This window comes from Stigmatopora argus, chromosome 13 (genome assembly GCF_051989625.1).
Source record: "Stigmatopora argus isolate UIUO_Sarg chromosome 13, RoL_Sarg_1.0, whole genome shotgun sequence".
NCBI classification, from domain to species: domain Eukaryota; kingdom Metazoa; phylum Chordata; class Actinopteri; order Syngnathiformes; family Syngnathidae; genus Stigmatopora; species Stigmatopora argus.
Window position 1 is genome coordinate 3,124,988 of NC_135399.1, and position 17,764 is coordinate 3,142,751.

The window sequence follows — 17,764 nt, forward strand, 5'->3', positions numbered from 1 at the left end:
TTTGTGGAGGGAGTTTCTCCGGAGTCCCGGAGTTTGCGTTGCATTTCAGGTTAAACTCCGGAAATTCTGGGGTACTTGGCAGCTCTGCACTATATTTAGAAAAACAACAATATACAGACATCTGGAACTCACCACACTATGTATCTGTGGTTTGCGTCGTTTAGCCAGGTCTATGATATTAATTCCATTGTAGTGAAGGTTCTCCATGCATCCTTGGAAGTTCTTCCGGAGGAAGGTGCCAGGCTTTCCAGGAAGTGGAATTCCACCGAAGCTCACCTTTGACAAAATATCATTCAAAGCCAAATTAAGATATTAATGCAGCAACCAAGTAACTTTAGCATTGAATACTGGAGAAAATAAATGCAAAAATTAGGAAAATAGAGAAACCCAGTTGGCAGAGTGGTTCAAGCAGTGCTGCTAAGGGCACCTTTACATGGAGACGTTCACTTAACTAATCAACAAAAAACTCTATTACAGATTTGCGTTTGCAGGACGACATTCTCCATTCAAACGTCACCACAACTACATGTTAAAACGATATCGTATTAATGTCATGCAATCGCTGGCAATGCAGATTTACAATGCAACACAGACACCTGTCACCTCCAGAGGTTCTCTGACGACACCGCGGGCGGGAACGACCTGGAGTACAAAGGGGGTCATCACAGCCTTTGTTGACTGGTGTGGGCAAAACCACCTCTACATCAACGCCAGTAAGACAACGGAAATGGTGATCGATTTCCGGAGGAAGCCCTAACAGACCACACAGGTGAACATCCAGGGAACAAGCATTGAAATCGTGGAGAATTTTAGGTACCTGCGTGCAATGTTCCCTCTAATTTTTCGTTGGTCTGAGCAGAAAGTCAACCTCCCTGAGCGCACTGAGTACCAGTGTGAGCGACATCATCGGTACTCGGATGATTCGCCTAAAGACGTTTCGCCGACGGACGTTTGACAGACGGGCAGGTCGCCGAATGAACGTTCGGCGGAACGTCCATCCGGCGACCTGTCCATTTTTCATGTAAAACATGCTGTAAAACACGAAAAACATAAGTGGACAGAGCTACTGCCACTTGCTGCCGCTTAAACGGCGCCATCATGGGGAAAGGGGTAAAAAAAAAAAAAAAAAAAAAAAAAAAAAAAAAAAAAAAAAAAAAAAAAAAAAAAAAAAAATTCCGATTTTTTTTTTTTTTTTTTTTTTTTACTGCGCGCCATATGATTGCTGCTGCGCAGCGAGGACGAGAGTAGTGCGCAATTGCGCACGCGCGCAGCTTAGAGGGAACACTGCCTGCGTGTTTACCTCAACAACAAACTGGACTGGTCCACAAACATAGATGCCCTGTACAAGAGGGGCCAGAGTTGTCACCACCCACTGAGGAGACTACGGTCCTTTGGAGTGTGCAGAATACTGCTAAGGACCTTTTATAACCACTTTATATACCTTATACACTTTTATACCACTGTGGTCGGACTCATCTCAGGAGGGGATGAGTCGGCTTACAGAGATGAGGTCAACAAATTGTCTTCGTGGTGCTCGGTGAACAATCTCACACTGAACACCACGGAAACTAAAGAAATAATCCTGGACTTTCGCAAACACGGCACAGATCTGGCCCCACTCCTCATAAATGGAGTATGTGTAGACAGGGTCCAGTCCTTTAAATTCCTGGGGGTCCACGTCACGGATAAGCTCTCATGGTCTACAAACATCACGGCAGTGGTGAAGAAGGCTCAGAAAGGACTCCATTTCCTCAGGGTACTTAGGAAGAACAACTTGGGCACCAAGCTTCTGATAACCTTCTATAGAACCACTGTAGAGAGCATCCTGGCGTACGGCATCACAGTGTGGTACGCTGGAAGCACGGCGGCAGACAAAAAGGCCATGCAGAAAGTGATTAACACTGCCCAGAGGATTGTCGGCTGCTCTCTGCCCTCACTGGAAGACATTGCCAGCCCTCGTTACCTCAGCAGAGCCAAGAACATCATAGGGGACCCTTACCACCCTGGTCACAATCTGTTCCAGCTGCTGCCCTCTGGCAGATGCTATAGGTCCCACAAAGCACGGACAAATAGGCTTAAGGACAGTTTTTTCCCCACATCCATCAGAAATCTAAACTTGCGGTAACATAACACACATTCCCTTCTGCGGTAATATGAAAAGATGTTTGGGTGGTGATCTGCCTCCTACTAGCTGACTGAAGTAAGGTAAGTGAAAGACAGTGAGAGGTAAGGGACCTGTATCCACAACAGCAGAATGCCAAATTACAAGTCCGTAACTTGCACTTATTTAGGTCTTTTGCCGAGTAAACGCAGCTTATGGAGAAGCACCACCAATTTCGTCACACGCAGTTTCTGCGTGTGATGACAAGTAGGCTTTTTTGTGTTGTTGATAATGACGACAGGGCCTATGTCCGATTATTATTATTATTATTATTATTATTATTATTATAATAACACTATGGTGGCATCTAAAATGTTTTATGCAGTGGTCTGTTGGGGATGCGGGAGCACAGAGAGGGACAGGAACAGGCTGAAAAAGCTGGAGGGCCATCTCCGTTCTGGACTGTCCACTGGACTCTGTAGAGGAAGTTGGAGAGAAGAGGGTGCTGGCCAAGATAATGTCCATCATGGACAACACCTTCCACCCCCTGCATGAGTTTGTGGAGTCCCTCCGCAGTTCTTTCAGCAATAGACTGCTGCACCCTAAATACAAGACGGAGCGCTTCCGCAGACCCATCATCCCATCAGATGTCAGGCTCTTCAACAAAATGACCTGTGTCCACTTTCACCTCTGTCATTATGCACTGTTGTTCACTGTATGTGTGCACTTCGTATATACGAAGTCAGGCGAGTGAATCTTTACACCACAAGCCGGCTTATTTTTTTATTTTTATTTTTTTTAAGTTCATAAAAATGTGAAAATCCACGCTAAAACTCGCAAGCGGAAGCAACTCCTCTGTCCTGCGCTTGCTACTAGGAATCAGCACTGAAAGAAATAAAAGTTCATAAAAATGTGAAAATCCAATGCTGAAACCCGTAACCTGAAGACACTCTTGCTTCGCTGATTTTCACTTTTCGCAGGGATCCGAGCCCCCCCATTAATTGCGATAATCTGTAAATTATATATATGTATGTATGTATGTATGTATGTATGTATGTATGTATGTATGTATGTATGTATGTATGTATGTATGTATGTATGTGTGTATGTGTGTATGTATGTATGTATGTGTGGATGTGTGTATGTGTATGTGTGTATGTGTGTATGTGTGTGTGTGTATGTGTGTGTGTGTATGTGTATGTGTGTATGTATGTATGTGTCTGTGTGTATGTGTGTATGTGTGTGTGTGTGTGTGTATGTGTGTATGTGTATGTGTGTATGTGTATATATATGTGTGTATGTATATATATATATATATATATATATATATATATATATATATATATATATATATATATATATATATATATATATAAAAGCCAGCCCTATCCAAATAGCCTTCGTCAAGTTTATGGGGTGCGTACAATTTAGAAAAAAGTTGCTCCAGAGAAACGCTAGCGAGGATATAAAAGCCAGCCTTATCTAAATAGCCTTCGGCAAGTTTATGGGGTGCGTAAAATTAAAAAAAAAGTTGCTCCAGAGAAACGCTAGCGGGGCTGTTCGCCCAGGGAGCACTATCCTCACTCAAGAATAATTGGGTCAATTGTTTGGTGAATCTGATAATGAATCAAAAATTTAAATATGATTATACCCCATTATGATGCTGAATTAGACTTTAAGGATTTATATTTGGAAATTTCATTTGAGAATTGTGTTCATACTAGTTTGTTTTACCAGGTTTCCATACCATATGTTGTGAATAAGTGTTTTGTCATGGCAACATGTGTTCAGCATTTGCTAGTTACCAATACCGGTGGAATCCTTGGTGTGATCTGAGAGCAAAGTAAAGAATGATTTATAGTAATTTTCAGTCCCAAATTATGGGTGCGCGTTATACTCGAATAAATACGGTAATCCAAACATCCTAGGCAACATCCTTTTCAGATCATGTTTCTGTCACGACAACCTACCTTCTTGCAGAAGTGAAATTGTAATAGGAACTTGGCAGTTTTCTTTTTGTACAGACGAAAAATTAGAATTGCACACTGGACTACAAAACATACAAGTAATATAACATCAAGTAGGGACCACGTGACCATGACCTGGTTTTGAAGAGTGTGTATGTAAACGACAGAAAAAGGGGTAAAAACACAAGCACCAATAAAATGAAGAATTTTCTTTATTTTTTGACAAGGCTTCTGGAAGAGCCACTAAAGATTCTATAGACATTCTAATCTTTTCTCATCATTTTTGGATTGGACAACTTTATTCATCCCGATTCATTAAACCTTGTCCCTCGTTGACTTTCAAAAGTGCACATTTCATTAACAAGGCCTTGGAAATTCAGCGAGTGAAACCGCAGACCACGCCACACCATAACTTAAGCAGCAAAACCAAGTGTGGACCAGGTGCTTTGAATCGAGCACGTTGAGTACTTTCTCATGCATTCAATGTTTCTGCACTGACGACATGTAGGTTATAAAATACAAAACAAATCCATCCAAATGTGACAGGATATACATGACGCTATTAACGGCAACTGCACATGCCCAAAATAATATGCCGCATGTGTGGATGTTATGGCACCAAGAAAGTATGCTGTAGTTTCCCTCTATTTGGCTGCGGATTAAGTACCCTTAGCTGAATCGTTCCACTTTGGAACCTGCAATTGAACATTTGCATCTGGGTTTCAATTTTACCATAGGCATGAAAATGTGAGGTCATCCCATAACACAATCATTACCAAATGGTGTCACAGCATCTCTGTGTAAATAGGCCCTAAACTCTAACATGCCAGGGTTGAAGAGTTCATTGGAAGTCCTATCATTTCTATGAATGTTGGGTCTTTTTTTAAATAATTCAAACAAATCAGTTAAAACATAGAGAATAATAAAAAGACAAAATGAACTTAACACAACTATTCAAACGATTTTGTTATAAAAAGATAAGAGACACTCCAAGAACTTGAATGAGAATGCTGACCTCATCCCATTCAATCTCATAACTCTAAGAATGTGGAATGCAAGATAAGATCACTTAGATGATTTGGCAAAAAAAATACCCACAGTTTGGGGAACAATTTCCGGGAAGGCAGTGCCCTTTCTAGCATTTGATTATTAACGGGATGGAGTGTGTCATTAAAAGGTAAGGTTTTAAGGAATTGAGCCATTACTTGTGCCCGCTAGTTTTTACATGGATGTAGGGTTGAAACATCATCACACATTTAACAGTTGAGATTTTTATCAGTTTTACCCCACTGATTAATGGTAGATGCACGAGTTGAAAGCATTATGACCAGCTGGCTACCTTTAAAAAGAGAAGGCTTTAAAGGGATTCTGAATATGCACTTGGCTACATGCATAATGCAAAAGAAGCATGGGGGTGTTCAATCCATACTTTATACATTTCCTCTGCTATTCAATGCTGTATTTTTTCCTCTGCATTGCTAGCGAGGGAAGACTTCAATCACTTCTCATATGCGGGGTGTTACCAATGCGCTGCTTACGGGATAAATGCCTCAAGTGCACTACATTTTACAAACTGATTCGGCCCACTTGATGTTAATTTCTCACCTCATAGTCCACCTCCAGCGAGTAAGCCTCCCCTTGGGTTTCGAAGTGGTGTGTGTGGGCGTCCACTGTGAGGTTGACGTGCTTGTTGAAGCGCTCTATGTGCACAGAATGCCAATGCTGGTCATCCAAAAGACTGCCCACCGTGACGGCAACGCGGGGGGCGCTCATCCTTGGGCGGCTGTCGTCTAGGAAAACAGCAGGGTTTTGGGGTTAATATTAGGTAAGTAGAAAGACTGCAAAGCAGGCTCAGTAATGCCATTGACACCACCTAATGAACTGCATGGTGGTCAATGTAGTAATTAGATAATGCATGTAGGATAAAGCTTGATTCATTGTTTTAATGACCTTTCTAACATTAAATTATAGTGGGACATTAGTGTTAGCATTAATTGAGATTACATTTCTTTTTGTACTGAGATTTTTACGTGGAAATACATATTTGTTCATGTTTCCCTGCTTTATTTTAATTCTTGTATGTTGAACAGTGCATTCACTCTATGCTATAAAAGTATGAATATGTACATGCCGGCAGCAGTAGCTCCTCTGTATGGTCTTTACATTTGAAATGGACAAAATAAAAAATAAATAGTAGAGTAAAGTAAATAAATAAGCATATAAATAAATAAATTAAATAAAGCAATAAACATATAAATAAAGGGCGGGCCGGTGGGCGAGTGGTTAGCGCGTCGGCCTCATAATTCTGAGGTCGGGGGGTTTGATTCCAGCTCAGTCCTCAATGAATTAATTATCATTATTATTATTGTTTTTATTTTATATATATATATCTCATATTAAATTATTAAATAGAATTACATTGATCCCAATAAATTTCCCGAATACGGGATGGAATAAAGTTCTAACCTAACCTAATGTGTGGAGTTTGAATGTTCTCCCCGGGTTTGCGTGAGTTTCCGGGTACTCCTGTTTCCTCCCACATCCTAAAGACATGCATGGTAGAATGGTTGAGCACTCTAAATTGTTCCTAGGTATGGCTGTGTGCACGAACTGTTGTCCGTCTCCTTGTGCCCTGCTATTGGGTGGCCACCGATACAGGGTGTCCCCCGCCTGGTAGCCATAGTTGGATGAGAGAGGCTCCAGCATCCCTTGTGACCCTTGTGAGGATAGGCAGTTGAGAAAATGAATGAATGAATAAATAATGGATGTCAGAGAGATCAAATAAAATAATAAATATATTTTGACTACTGTAAAGCCGCCCCATAGTGTAGAGCACGTGTCAAACCGATTCCGCCGAGGGCCGCAGTGGGTCCTGGTCTTTGTTCCAACCGATCCAGTGCCGACATTTTAACCAATCAGTTGTCTTCTAAAATAAGTAGCACCTGACTTTAATTAACTGATTACACTTGCAAAAGGTATCCTCTTGTTGAGTTGGAATGAAAACCTGCACCCACTACGGCCCTAGCACAAGACGAGGTGCCTGGCAGCCCTCACCCAACCTTGATAAATGATTTGCTGTAGTGTTTACATGCCCTTTCACGCTGACATCCTTCTTTGTTCGGTGGTTTGTGGTGATTACTCTAAGAAAAAAACACGAATAAAAAATAAATGTAAATGTATTAATTGGAGAAGATATCACACCAGAATACTATAGAGGTGTGACTGATCAAATTAGGATGCAACAATACTGTCTATCCTAAGTCAGGAAAATACTTTATAAGGAATGGTTATTATTATTATCATCCTATAAAAGAATTACTCAATGCAGTGGGTTTTCTTTGGACTGTAAAACCATATTGTGTACTGTACATTGATTGCCTATCCATCCAATTTTGTCAACCCTTGTTGATTCGGAGCCCAGCCCAGTTGACTTTAGTCAAGTGTTTGCCAGCCCATTGCACAATGTGCAATTTTAAAGTATATTTAATTTATTATACTCATTACAATGCCTCAATACGAAAATCAATGCTCTGCTGTATATTTTGTGTTGCACAGCACATAAACATGTACAGAAAGACAGACTGAAGGGAAGTTAGTCTCTTGCTTAGAGGCACATCGACAGTCGTCAGGAACCACATTCCTGCTATGACATCTATATTATTTATACTTAAAATTGCCTTAAAAACATTGAATTTTACAATTTCTCGTGTATACGCCGCCCTCTGATTCACAATTTTCACCTCGATATTCATGGTTTTAATAGGGAGAACAAATGTGTTACTTTGAAAAATCATTGCACGTGGTATTTCTGGGATACTATATGAATCAAAAGCACATTATTAGGGTCAATATCATAAGGAAGTTAGTAATCCATACAATAATGATGGTTTTCTTACGGAAAAACAGAAAATAACCAACAATTAGTAAATGTTAATTTGCAGAAATCTACTGGTGAAAAGGAGTATAGCAACGCTGTAAGTCTTGTGCACATATGCTAAGCCGTACCCTTGATTCAGTCATCATTTTTTTTGTTACAAATACAAATGCAGGAACATATGTTGGTTGCAATATTTTTGTGAACAGTAGGACTTAATCTAAACCCTAGGTTTGCACAGCACAAATGCTTACAGGTGAAATAGAATAGTGAAAAAACCCGCTGCTAAAATGTCATGATAGAACTTGTAATTCCCATCTCTACAATATTACAACAGCATTTGGTAATGAAAATGTAAAACAAAAAAATACATAGTTAATGTTTCCTTGGGGTAAAGTAAACATCTCAGATGCTTTGCCACAAGCCGTAACCATTCAGAAATACTCAAACTAAGGAAATGCAGAAAACTTTTAGAAAACCTCTCCATGCACAGAGTGCAAATTGATTTGATTCAAGAACCTGAAGTACTTGGATCCACTGGGAAATAACCGTTGAGCCTTAATCAAAAATATAATACTCGGTCAAATCACAACACTCAATGTCTGAAACACACGATTTGGCCACATCAACTCGGATGTTCAGCAACAACAAACGAAAGGCCATACCCTAAAACACTAAAATGTATACAGTGGAGCCCAATGCAACCTCAGTACCCAAAGCATCCGGAACCATTCTGCGGTTCAACCACTGAGACTCCATCAAAATGAACACACAGCCAAATCAAGCCCCTGAGTGCCCGAAAAGCACAGCCCAACCCACAACCACTCAAGACGCGCACTGCAAACAAACGAAGCACCACTGACCGAAACCTCCCAATGTACAAAGTGCAAACCGATCCAAGCAAGCACTCGAACTACTTGGAGCCATTACGTGCAACAATTGCTAAACTCCAATTATAAAAAATAATGAAAAAAAATTGAAGTGCGTCAAACAAAACATTTTTTAAATCTGAAATATGATAACATTAACGTACCATATCTGTTGGTAGTACATAATAATATCCATACATTTTCAAATGATCTGCTTCAGGGAAAAAAGGACAAAAAATAGAACTGATTTGTGATTAACATTTAGTATGATTAGCATTTAGTATGTTCCTAAATAGATGGAGGGTTTGACGTTAATGTTTAAATGATATTGGCTGGAGCAGTGAAATTTAACGCATCGCCATGCTCCATCTATTTATATTGCACGAGAACCATCTGCACATCGAATATTATAAATAATACTCTCTGATCATTACTCTCCATAAAAAATATATACTTGAAGTCCAATTTGTATCAAGAAATTTATCAACTAAAAGTTTGCAGTATTCAAGAGCATAGAATCTCAAAAAATGGTTACATTTCAAAAGTGCATATCCACCTCCTTAATTTGTAACAAAGGCAGCCAAAAAATCTGGACATGCGCAGTATTTCTACAACATCATTGCAAAATATAGTCACCAATGTGTTGAACATCGTATTTGTAGGAGAACAGTACGGCCAGTCAGCAAAATTTCAAGTGTGTTTACTTTCACAATGAACAACTTGTATATCTACTGAATGAAGTCACAATAGAAATACTATGCATTTACTGTATTTCCGATAAGGTAGAGAGAATGGTAAGATTGAATATTTTAGAAATGTAAAGATAATATACATGCATTGCAACAAATAGTGTCATATCACATTTGCAGTTACTGTCTGGTTTGAGGAAATGGATAACCTATTTTGAAGTTGAAATTCATTTATTCATTCATTTTTCCCTACCACTTGTCGGGGGGTGGATCATGTAGCCTAACCCATCCAACTACAGGCGGGAGACACCCACTGCAGGCCACCAGGAGACTAACAAACATTCAGGCTCACACTCATCAGAGTGTTCAACCAGCCTACCCTGCATGTTGTTGGGTTGTGGGAGGAAACCAGAGTATCCAGAGAAAACCCACACAAGCCCAGGGAGAACATGTAAACTCCACACAGGAAGGTTCCGAACCTGGGATCGAACCCTCGGTCTCAGAACTGTGAGGCCAACGTCCTAAACACAAACTACCTGGCCACCGAAGTTGAAATTAAATACAAAACATGTTCTTCACTAGGAATAACCAAAACTGTTGTGTTTGTAAGCATTCTGTCAATGTTAAAATTGCATGAGGATTATTGTGAAATTTGTGAGTGTTACGGCTGCCAGCCTGGGTACACTATATAGTGGGGTGTGTTGTTTTGTGCGTGGTTTCTTTTTCTTTACAGGTACCTGGAGCTGTGGCTCCACCCCTGTCGCAAAGCCTTGCCCAGGCCAACATAGCTGTGACTACTTCCCAATCATCCCTCCTCCAATCAAGATCCACTTCCTGTCCTTATTTAAACCCTTTTTATTTTGCAGTTCAGCCCTTTTTGGCTTTTGGCTCCAATGACTGCATGTGATTGTAAATGCTGAGGCAGTGGAGTCCTTATTTTCTCTAAGACAGCACTCATTGGCTAGTGTTGAGTAAGTTTGTTTGCCCTAGCTTCAACTGGTATTGTAAGTACGCTACTCATAGTTATATTGAGTATTTATGTTGATAGAGTTAATTTTTTGGGGCTGCATGGGGGGGCTTGAGATAAGTTTAGACACCCCGGGGTATACATATAGTTTGTTGCATTTATACATGTAGTTCATTCCCCTGTCTAGACCTTTATTACATCAGTTCTGACAGTGGCACCCTGAGGCCTTATTTTCTGTATTTTGTGGGTGTTCATTCGAACACCCGTCTGGGAGGGTGTTTTTTTACCGTTTTTATTTGAGGGTGCCACTTTAGTGTCTTTTGCTTCCCCTATGTTGTCCCGTAGTCCAGGTTTTGGTGGACGTTCTCGTTAATAAATCCTCATTGAAGGCTACTTGCAATGTGTGTCTGGCTCGTCATTGACTGAATCTTTCTGCTGTGGTAGTTGCGATTCCCTGGTATAGTTTACCATCAGGGGGAATCGTAACAAAGTGGGGGCTCATCCGGGATAATTAAAATCTGTTATCACAGCAGCAGTTTGGTCAATGGTGGTGCAGACTGCATGTGCAGTAGGCCGGTGAAGGCTGGGCAAACAGTGCTGAGGTAGGCACATTTATTAAGATATTATTCAGTTTTGGGTAGCGCTGTAACTAGCAGGATGGACTTTGATGTGGAGCAGTTTCTTTTTCAATTTGGCACTGTAGATCAGTTTGACAAGTGTAAGAAGCAAGATCTGGTAGATCTAGCCGCTCATCTAGGGTTCACTCTGTCCATGACGACCAGGCTAGCTGAGTTGAAGCAGGAGGTTGTCCAGATATTAATAGCAAAACAGTACTTAGAAACCACAGGGGGAGCATCTGCGGATGTTTCCTCTCAGTCTTTGGTTGATTCTGTGGAATCAGGCAGGGCGGAGAAAGAGGAGGTAGGCAGGGATGGTGTCACCTCTAATGTAAGGGCTCTATCTAGAAATGGCGATCCTTTGCCACTAGTTGGCGCCAGATTCAGGGTTCCAAATCCCATGGCTGGTTTAAAAGGTAAACCAGAGGGAAATGGTACTTTACCTGAGTTACTTCTTATCGAGGAATTGAAAAATTGTCTACCAGAACGCATAGTAACCCACTTAAACGAGCGCGAGTTTAAAACGATGTCAGAAGCCACCGTTTTCGCCAATAACTATTTGCTGACGCACAAAAGCTTGCTTGGGTCTACTCGATCTGATAACCGGGGCTCTACTCACTCAACTCCGGTTAGTAAGGCTGCAATTCCCGGTAATACAGTAATGCCCTTTTGGCGTCAAAACACTGTCACACTGTTACAAACCCCAAAAAAACCTTACAAACACCGTACAAGTCGTACGGTGTTTGTAAGGTTTTTTGAGGGTTTGTAAGGGGAATCAATCATTTATAAGGGCAGTTATCGGCAGAGGTTGACAGGTATGCAATTAATGGGCTGGTCATTTAGGAGTTACTAAGACCTATGGCGGATGAACAAAGTAACTGCTCCAGACTCATTTCCTATGCCAAGAGTAGATGACTGTATTGATACCATAGGATCTGCCAAATATGTATCAAAAATTGACATGCTTAAAGGGTACTGGCAAGTTGGTCTTGCGTCTAGAGCATCCGAAATCAGTGCTTTTGTGACCCCAGATGCATTCATGCAATAGTCGGTAATGGCTTTTGGAATGCGTAACGCTCCGGCTACTTTCCAAAGGTTAGTCAGTCTGGTATTCGCAGGTGTTCCAAACTGTATAGCTTATTTAGACGATGTGGTGGTCTACACATCCACCTGGCCTGAACATATGGCTTTGCTGCGAATGGTCTTCCAATGCTTAGCCGATGCCTCTCTCACTCTGAACTTGGCAAAATGCGAATTCGGAAAAGCCAAGGTTACGTATTTGGGTAAGGCGGTGGGTGGTGGCGAGGTCTGCCCCTTAGACGGAAAAGTGACTGCTATCCAGGCTTTTCCACCTCCTACCAACAGGCAAGAGCTACGGAGATTTTTAGGCATGACTGGTTACTACAGGGGTTTCTGCCGAAATTTGTCGTCTGTTGCCGCTCCCCTGACTGACCTGATAAGTCCCTCCGCGCCATTTGTATGGTCGAATGAGTGCCAGTCTGCATTTGAGAACTGCAAGGCTCTCCTTTGCAGTGCCCCAGTCCTCAGGGCTCCTGATTTTTCCTCACCGTTCTCTATTGAAGTTGATGCAAGCGGTCTTGGTGTAGGTGTGGTATTGACCCAGCAGGACCCAGATGGTTTAGTCCATCCCGTTGCGTACTTCTCTACGAAGTTTAATGCCAGTGAAAAGCGGTATTCTACGATTGAACAGGAGACGCTTGCTCTGCTATTAGCGCTCCAATTCTTTGATGTTCATGTAGGATTTACTTCAACTCCAGTCGTGGTGTACACTGACCACAATCCGTTAGTCTTTCTGGATAAAGTATCTAACCACAATCAGCGGTTGATGCGCTGGGCGCTTGACCTTCAAAATTATAATTTGAGTATTCGTCACAAAAGAGGCTCAGAAAACATTTTGGCTGATGCCCTGTCTCGGGTTTAGGAGGATAGTTGTATTAGGATAGTGTTGGTTGGTGGAGGCAAGTTCGTGCTTCAATTTCGTCAACAGGTTGACTCTTGAGGGGGGGAGGTGTTACGGCTGCCAGCCTGGGTACACTATATAGTGGGGTGTGTTTTGTGTGTGGTTTCTTTTTCTTTACAGGTACATGGAGCTGTGGCTCCACCCCTGTCGCAAAGCCTTGCCCAGGCCAACACAGCTGTGACTACTTCCCAATCATCCCTCCTCCAATTAAGATCCACTTCCTGTCCTTATTTAAACCCTTTTTATTTTGCAGTTTGGCCCTTTTTGGCTTTTGGCTCCCTGACTGCATGTGATTGTAAATGCTGAGGCAGTGGAGTCCTTATTTTCTCTAAGACAGCACTCATTGGCTAGTGTTGAGAGTTTGTTTGCCCCAGCTTCAACTGGTATTGTAAGTACGCTACTCATAGTTATATTGAGTATTTATGTTGATAGAGTTAGTTATTTTGGGGCTGCATGGGGGGACTTGAGATAAGTTTAGACACCCCGGGGTATACATATAGTTTGTTGCATTTATACATGTAGTTCATTCCCCTGTCTAGACCTTTATTACATCAGTTCTGACAGTGGCACCCTTAGGCCTTAATTTCTGTATTTTGTGGGTGTTCATTCGAAAACCTATCTGGGAGGGTGGTTTTTTACCGTTTTTATTTGAGGGTGCCGCTTTAGTGTCTTTTGCTTCCCCTATGTTGTCCCGTAGTCCAGGTTTTGGTGGACGTTCTTGTTAATAAATCTTCATTGAAGGCTACTTTCAATGTGTGTCTGGCTCGTCATTGACTGAATCTTTCTGCTGTGGTAGTTGCGACTCCCTGGTATAGCTTACCATCAGGGGGAGTCGTAACGGTGAGTTAAAAGTTAATTCCTTAATCAATGCTAGCAATCTTCTCAAAACTGTGCTATAAAATTACGTAAATTTTAAATGGCAATTGCCCACACTAAATTGATTCATTATTCTTATTGCGGCCCTTATTGTGTAAAGAGGTTTTAAAATATATTTTCTTAGGACGTTAAACAGTAAGAAGTATTTATCGAAGTTTAAAGTGTTGAACTACACAAGTATCACCTAAGTTGATGTACAGGTCTAATTTTCCTCGATGGAGCTCCAGAGTAATGTAGTCTCCTTTTTGGCCCTCACTGTGCAGCAAAACTCCGTTGGCCTTCTGACTCTTAAACAGCAGGGAGATGACATCTTTCACAGTGGAAACAGACTTTTGGTTAAATCGATAGAGCAAGGAACTTCTGCCATCAAAGTCTGCCATGTAGGACTCTGAAAGAAGGGGAAAAAAAGACAGTCTTGCATTAGTGTGACAGTGCAGAAAAACATGACTTGGAGTTCACTGTTTTTGTTGATAGATTGTTATTTTGACCCTCAAGAGAAAACCTGAGCATTTAAGTAGAACTTATGTAGTTCAATTTTTTATTTTATTTTGTAGAAAAAAGCAAATTTACTTTTCTATTGTCTTCCAGAAAAAATGCTATTTTAGTGTCAGAAAGCCAGTGTGGTGTACCACTGTCTAGCATGTGAAAAATGGTTCCAATTTTCTGTGGCTGTGAGGCAAAAGAATCGGTCATTATCTGCGTTAATGTTCATGTCTCCCTCGATGCCAGGGCAAGGTGGTTGGGTTATGTAGTCGCAGAACCCGCTGCATATCTCCTGGAGGGCTACAATGGCGCAGAAACTAACATGACACACAGCAAAAAATCACTATTCAGTGAGGGCAACTTCCTCCGTATGCTTTAACTCAGCAGGTCCCTTGTTTGTTTTACTCCATTCCTGTTTGTTTTGTGATCTGTGAAGCACTTTGTAGCCTCAAGTGCTACGGTGTGCTCCATAAATATAAAGTAATGCAATGCAAGTGAGTGTGACTGGATTGCCACAGCCAGCTATCACTGCAGAGGAATGAAGATTAAATCACCCACTCACACCCAAAGACACACAAATAAAGCAAATATTTTTAACAAGTTGCTTCTTTATAACCCGAAACCAACTAACATTCAAAATAACTGGCTAGAATCAGGTTATCCCATGACTTGGAGATTCCTAATTGCAATGATTTAAATGAAAAATAGGACCATACGACTGCAGAGGTGCTGCTCTTGTATAGTTTGAGTGTAGTCATAATAGGACTATGTGACTGCAGAGGTGCTCCTGTAGTCATTGATCAACAACATCTTGACACCATGTTTTTACAGTTATCTTGTTCACTGTTGCTGTGAAACTTCCTTTTTGAGTATTGGTGAACTGCAGACTGGTTTATAAAAGACCACGTGACTAGTATGCACCCTTTTAAATCACTTGTGTAATAGTTATGGGACAACAAGTTACGATTCTGATAAAAAAACAAATTATCAAAGGACTCTCAGGGTACTACACCTGAGATAGGTCACTAGAATAGATTCGGGGCTGGATATTGCAATAATTGTACTTAATAAAAATTGTTGCTAAAGAAACTAAATATTTTTCATTGAGTTTGAGTTGTCCTGTGTACCAGCTAGAAAGATTTAGAAAACAATTTAGAAAGGAAATGTTATTGGTAATCGTTATTTTTTCCTCTTTCCCATTTATTTATAAAAGCAATGGGTACTTATAGCTCCTGTAAAAAAGTTAACGTCAATACACATTTTGCTAAGTTAAAGTGTGTTTTGAACAAAGCTTCCAAATTTCATTAAAAACAAACCAAAAACTTTTGAGTAGATGTGCTATAGCTTCAAAATAGGGAACAAAATTAAGGCTAGACTGTGACAGTAATCCCTCAATTATCGCGGTTAATGTAGACCAGACATGGCCGAGATAAACAAAAAACCACAAAATAGGGTCACCCCAATTAAAAAAGAAAAAAACTACTTCAGTGCTGAGTTCTAGTAGCAAGCGGAGGACAGGGGAATGGCTTCCGCTTCCAAGTTTCAGCGTGGATTTTCACATTTTTATGAACTTCCCCCCCCAAAAAATAATTAACAAAAATAAAATTCCCCCAGAAAAAAAACACGATGTAGTGAAGCTGCGATAATTGAGGCTGTATGTCTGAAAAATAGTAGCCATATCGCTTGACTGCCAAATGTCAATCAACTACTTCAATATCAGAATGAGATTGATCTCTATTGGCCACGTATGTCAATCACTCAAAATTGTCTGGGAGAGGCTCCAAATTACAAATTTGAATGTCAGCATTCAGTTGAGGTTGCAGTCTGGCTTTCGCCCAAAGTTAACTGGGATATGCTCCAGCAACCCTTATGAGGATTACGGAAGAATTCAGAGTTGCCAACTCCGCCGGGATTTCCGGAGTTTACCCGGACAAGCAACGCAAACTCTGGGACTCCGGACAACCTCCCTAAACTCAGGAAATTCTAAAAACTTGTCACTTAATTTTTTTTGACGCAACCATTTCGGAAAAGTACCAAATTTCCAATTTAAATTCCTCGAGATTCACACCATCACTACAGCTTCCACATCTTACTTCTGCATTTGATTCAACTGCATTTTAAACCGGATGAATTCGGTAACACGAATCCATTGTGAATCATCTGAGTTACAAGTTCTGGTCTTGTGCGACTTCAGCATGGCAATCTATTCGGAATTGATTGCATAGGTTGCCTCCATCGTTTTAACATTTTCGTTTTCGTTTTTTTCATAAGGGAAGTAAGTATTATTAAGGCTGACTAAACCACCATGATTTTGTTTTGAAACAAATCCTATCATTTCTGGGGTTGTTCTAAAGCAGGGGTCTCAAACATGCGGCCCGCGGGCCAACTGCGGCCCGCGGGACGATAATTTGCGGCCCCCGTCTTAATATGAAAGATCTTATTTTTTTTTTTTTTTTTTTTTTTTTTTTTTTTTTTTTTTTTTTTTTTTTACCCCTTTCCCCATGATGGCGCCGTTTAAGTGGCAGCCAGTGGCAGTAGCTCTGTCCACTCATGTTTTTCTTGTTTTACAGCATGTTTTACATGAAAAATTAGAGGGAACATTGACATGCACCTGCTTGTGGCAGGTGTGATACTGGTGTGCCGATAGCGAGCAATGATGATGTCGTGACCGGATGATTCGCCTAAAGACGTTTCGCCGACGGACGTTTGACAGACGGACAGGTCGTACTAGTATTTGCTAGTTTAATGATTAAATACAAATACTAGTATTTGTATTTAATCATTAAACGCTGTTTTCAGCTGGATTTGACCGAATTTGAGAGCATTTTGAGCCGTTTGGCGAATGGACGTCTATTGACGTTTTTTTGCCTCCATCGCGATATCATCCAGTATTTGTATTTAATCATTAAATGCTGTTTTAGGATGGATTTGACCCGATTGCTGTCATTTTACGGCTCGGTTCTGCTACATCTGCCTGCCCAAGAGTGCTTATTCCCGGACTGCCATTGATGGTAGACGAACATTGATTTTTACTATAATTTGGACAACACCGGCGGCGGGCCGGATTAAAAATCCTAACGGGCCGTATATGGCCCGCGGGCCGAGGTTGAAAAACTTGTACACAAACGATCCGGCGGGGCGAGCGTTCGAATCCCGTTTCGGCGGAACCTCCGTTCGGCCGAATGAACGTTCGGTGGAACGTCCATTCGGCGACCTGCCAGTCTGTCTAACGTCCGTCGGCGAAACGTCTTTAGGCGAATCATCCGAGTACCGATGATGTCGCTCACACTGGTACTCAGTGCGCTCGGGGAGGTTGTCTTTCTGCTCAGACCAACAAAAA

General features: G+C 41.2%; 1 protein-coding gene across 5 annotated transcripts in view; it reads right to left on the reverse strand.

Annotated features, from left to right (window-relative positions):
- The window catches only part of LOC144087060 (contactin-associated protein-like 5), a 224,095-nt gene that overhangs the window by 99,987 nt on the left and 106,344 nt on the right, over positions 1-17,764 (reverse strand). For all 5 annotated transcript variants that reach the window (XM_077617334.1, XM_077617335.1, XM_077617337.1 and 2 more), the window contains 3 exons: positions 14,126-14,329; positions 5,674-5,858; positions 133-276 (listed from right to left, as the gene is read on the reverse strand). In XM_077617334.1, coding sequence (XP_077473460.1) covers positions 133-276; positions 5,674-5,858; positions 14,126-14,329 — 533 coding nt within the window. The remainder of the gene's footprint in view (positions 1-132; positions 277-5,673; positions 5,859-14,125; positions 14,330-17,764) is intronic.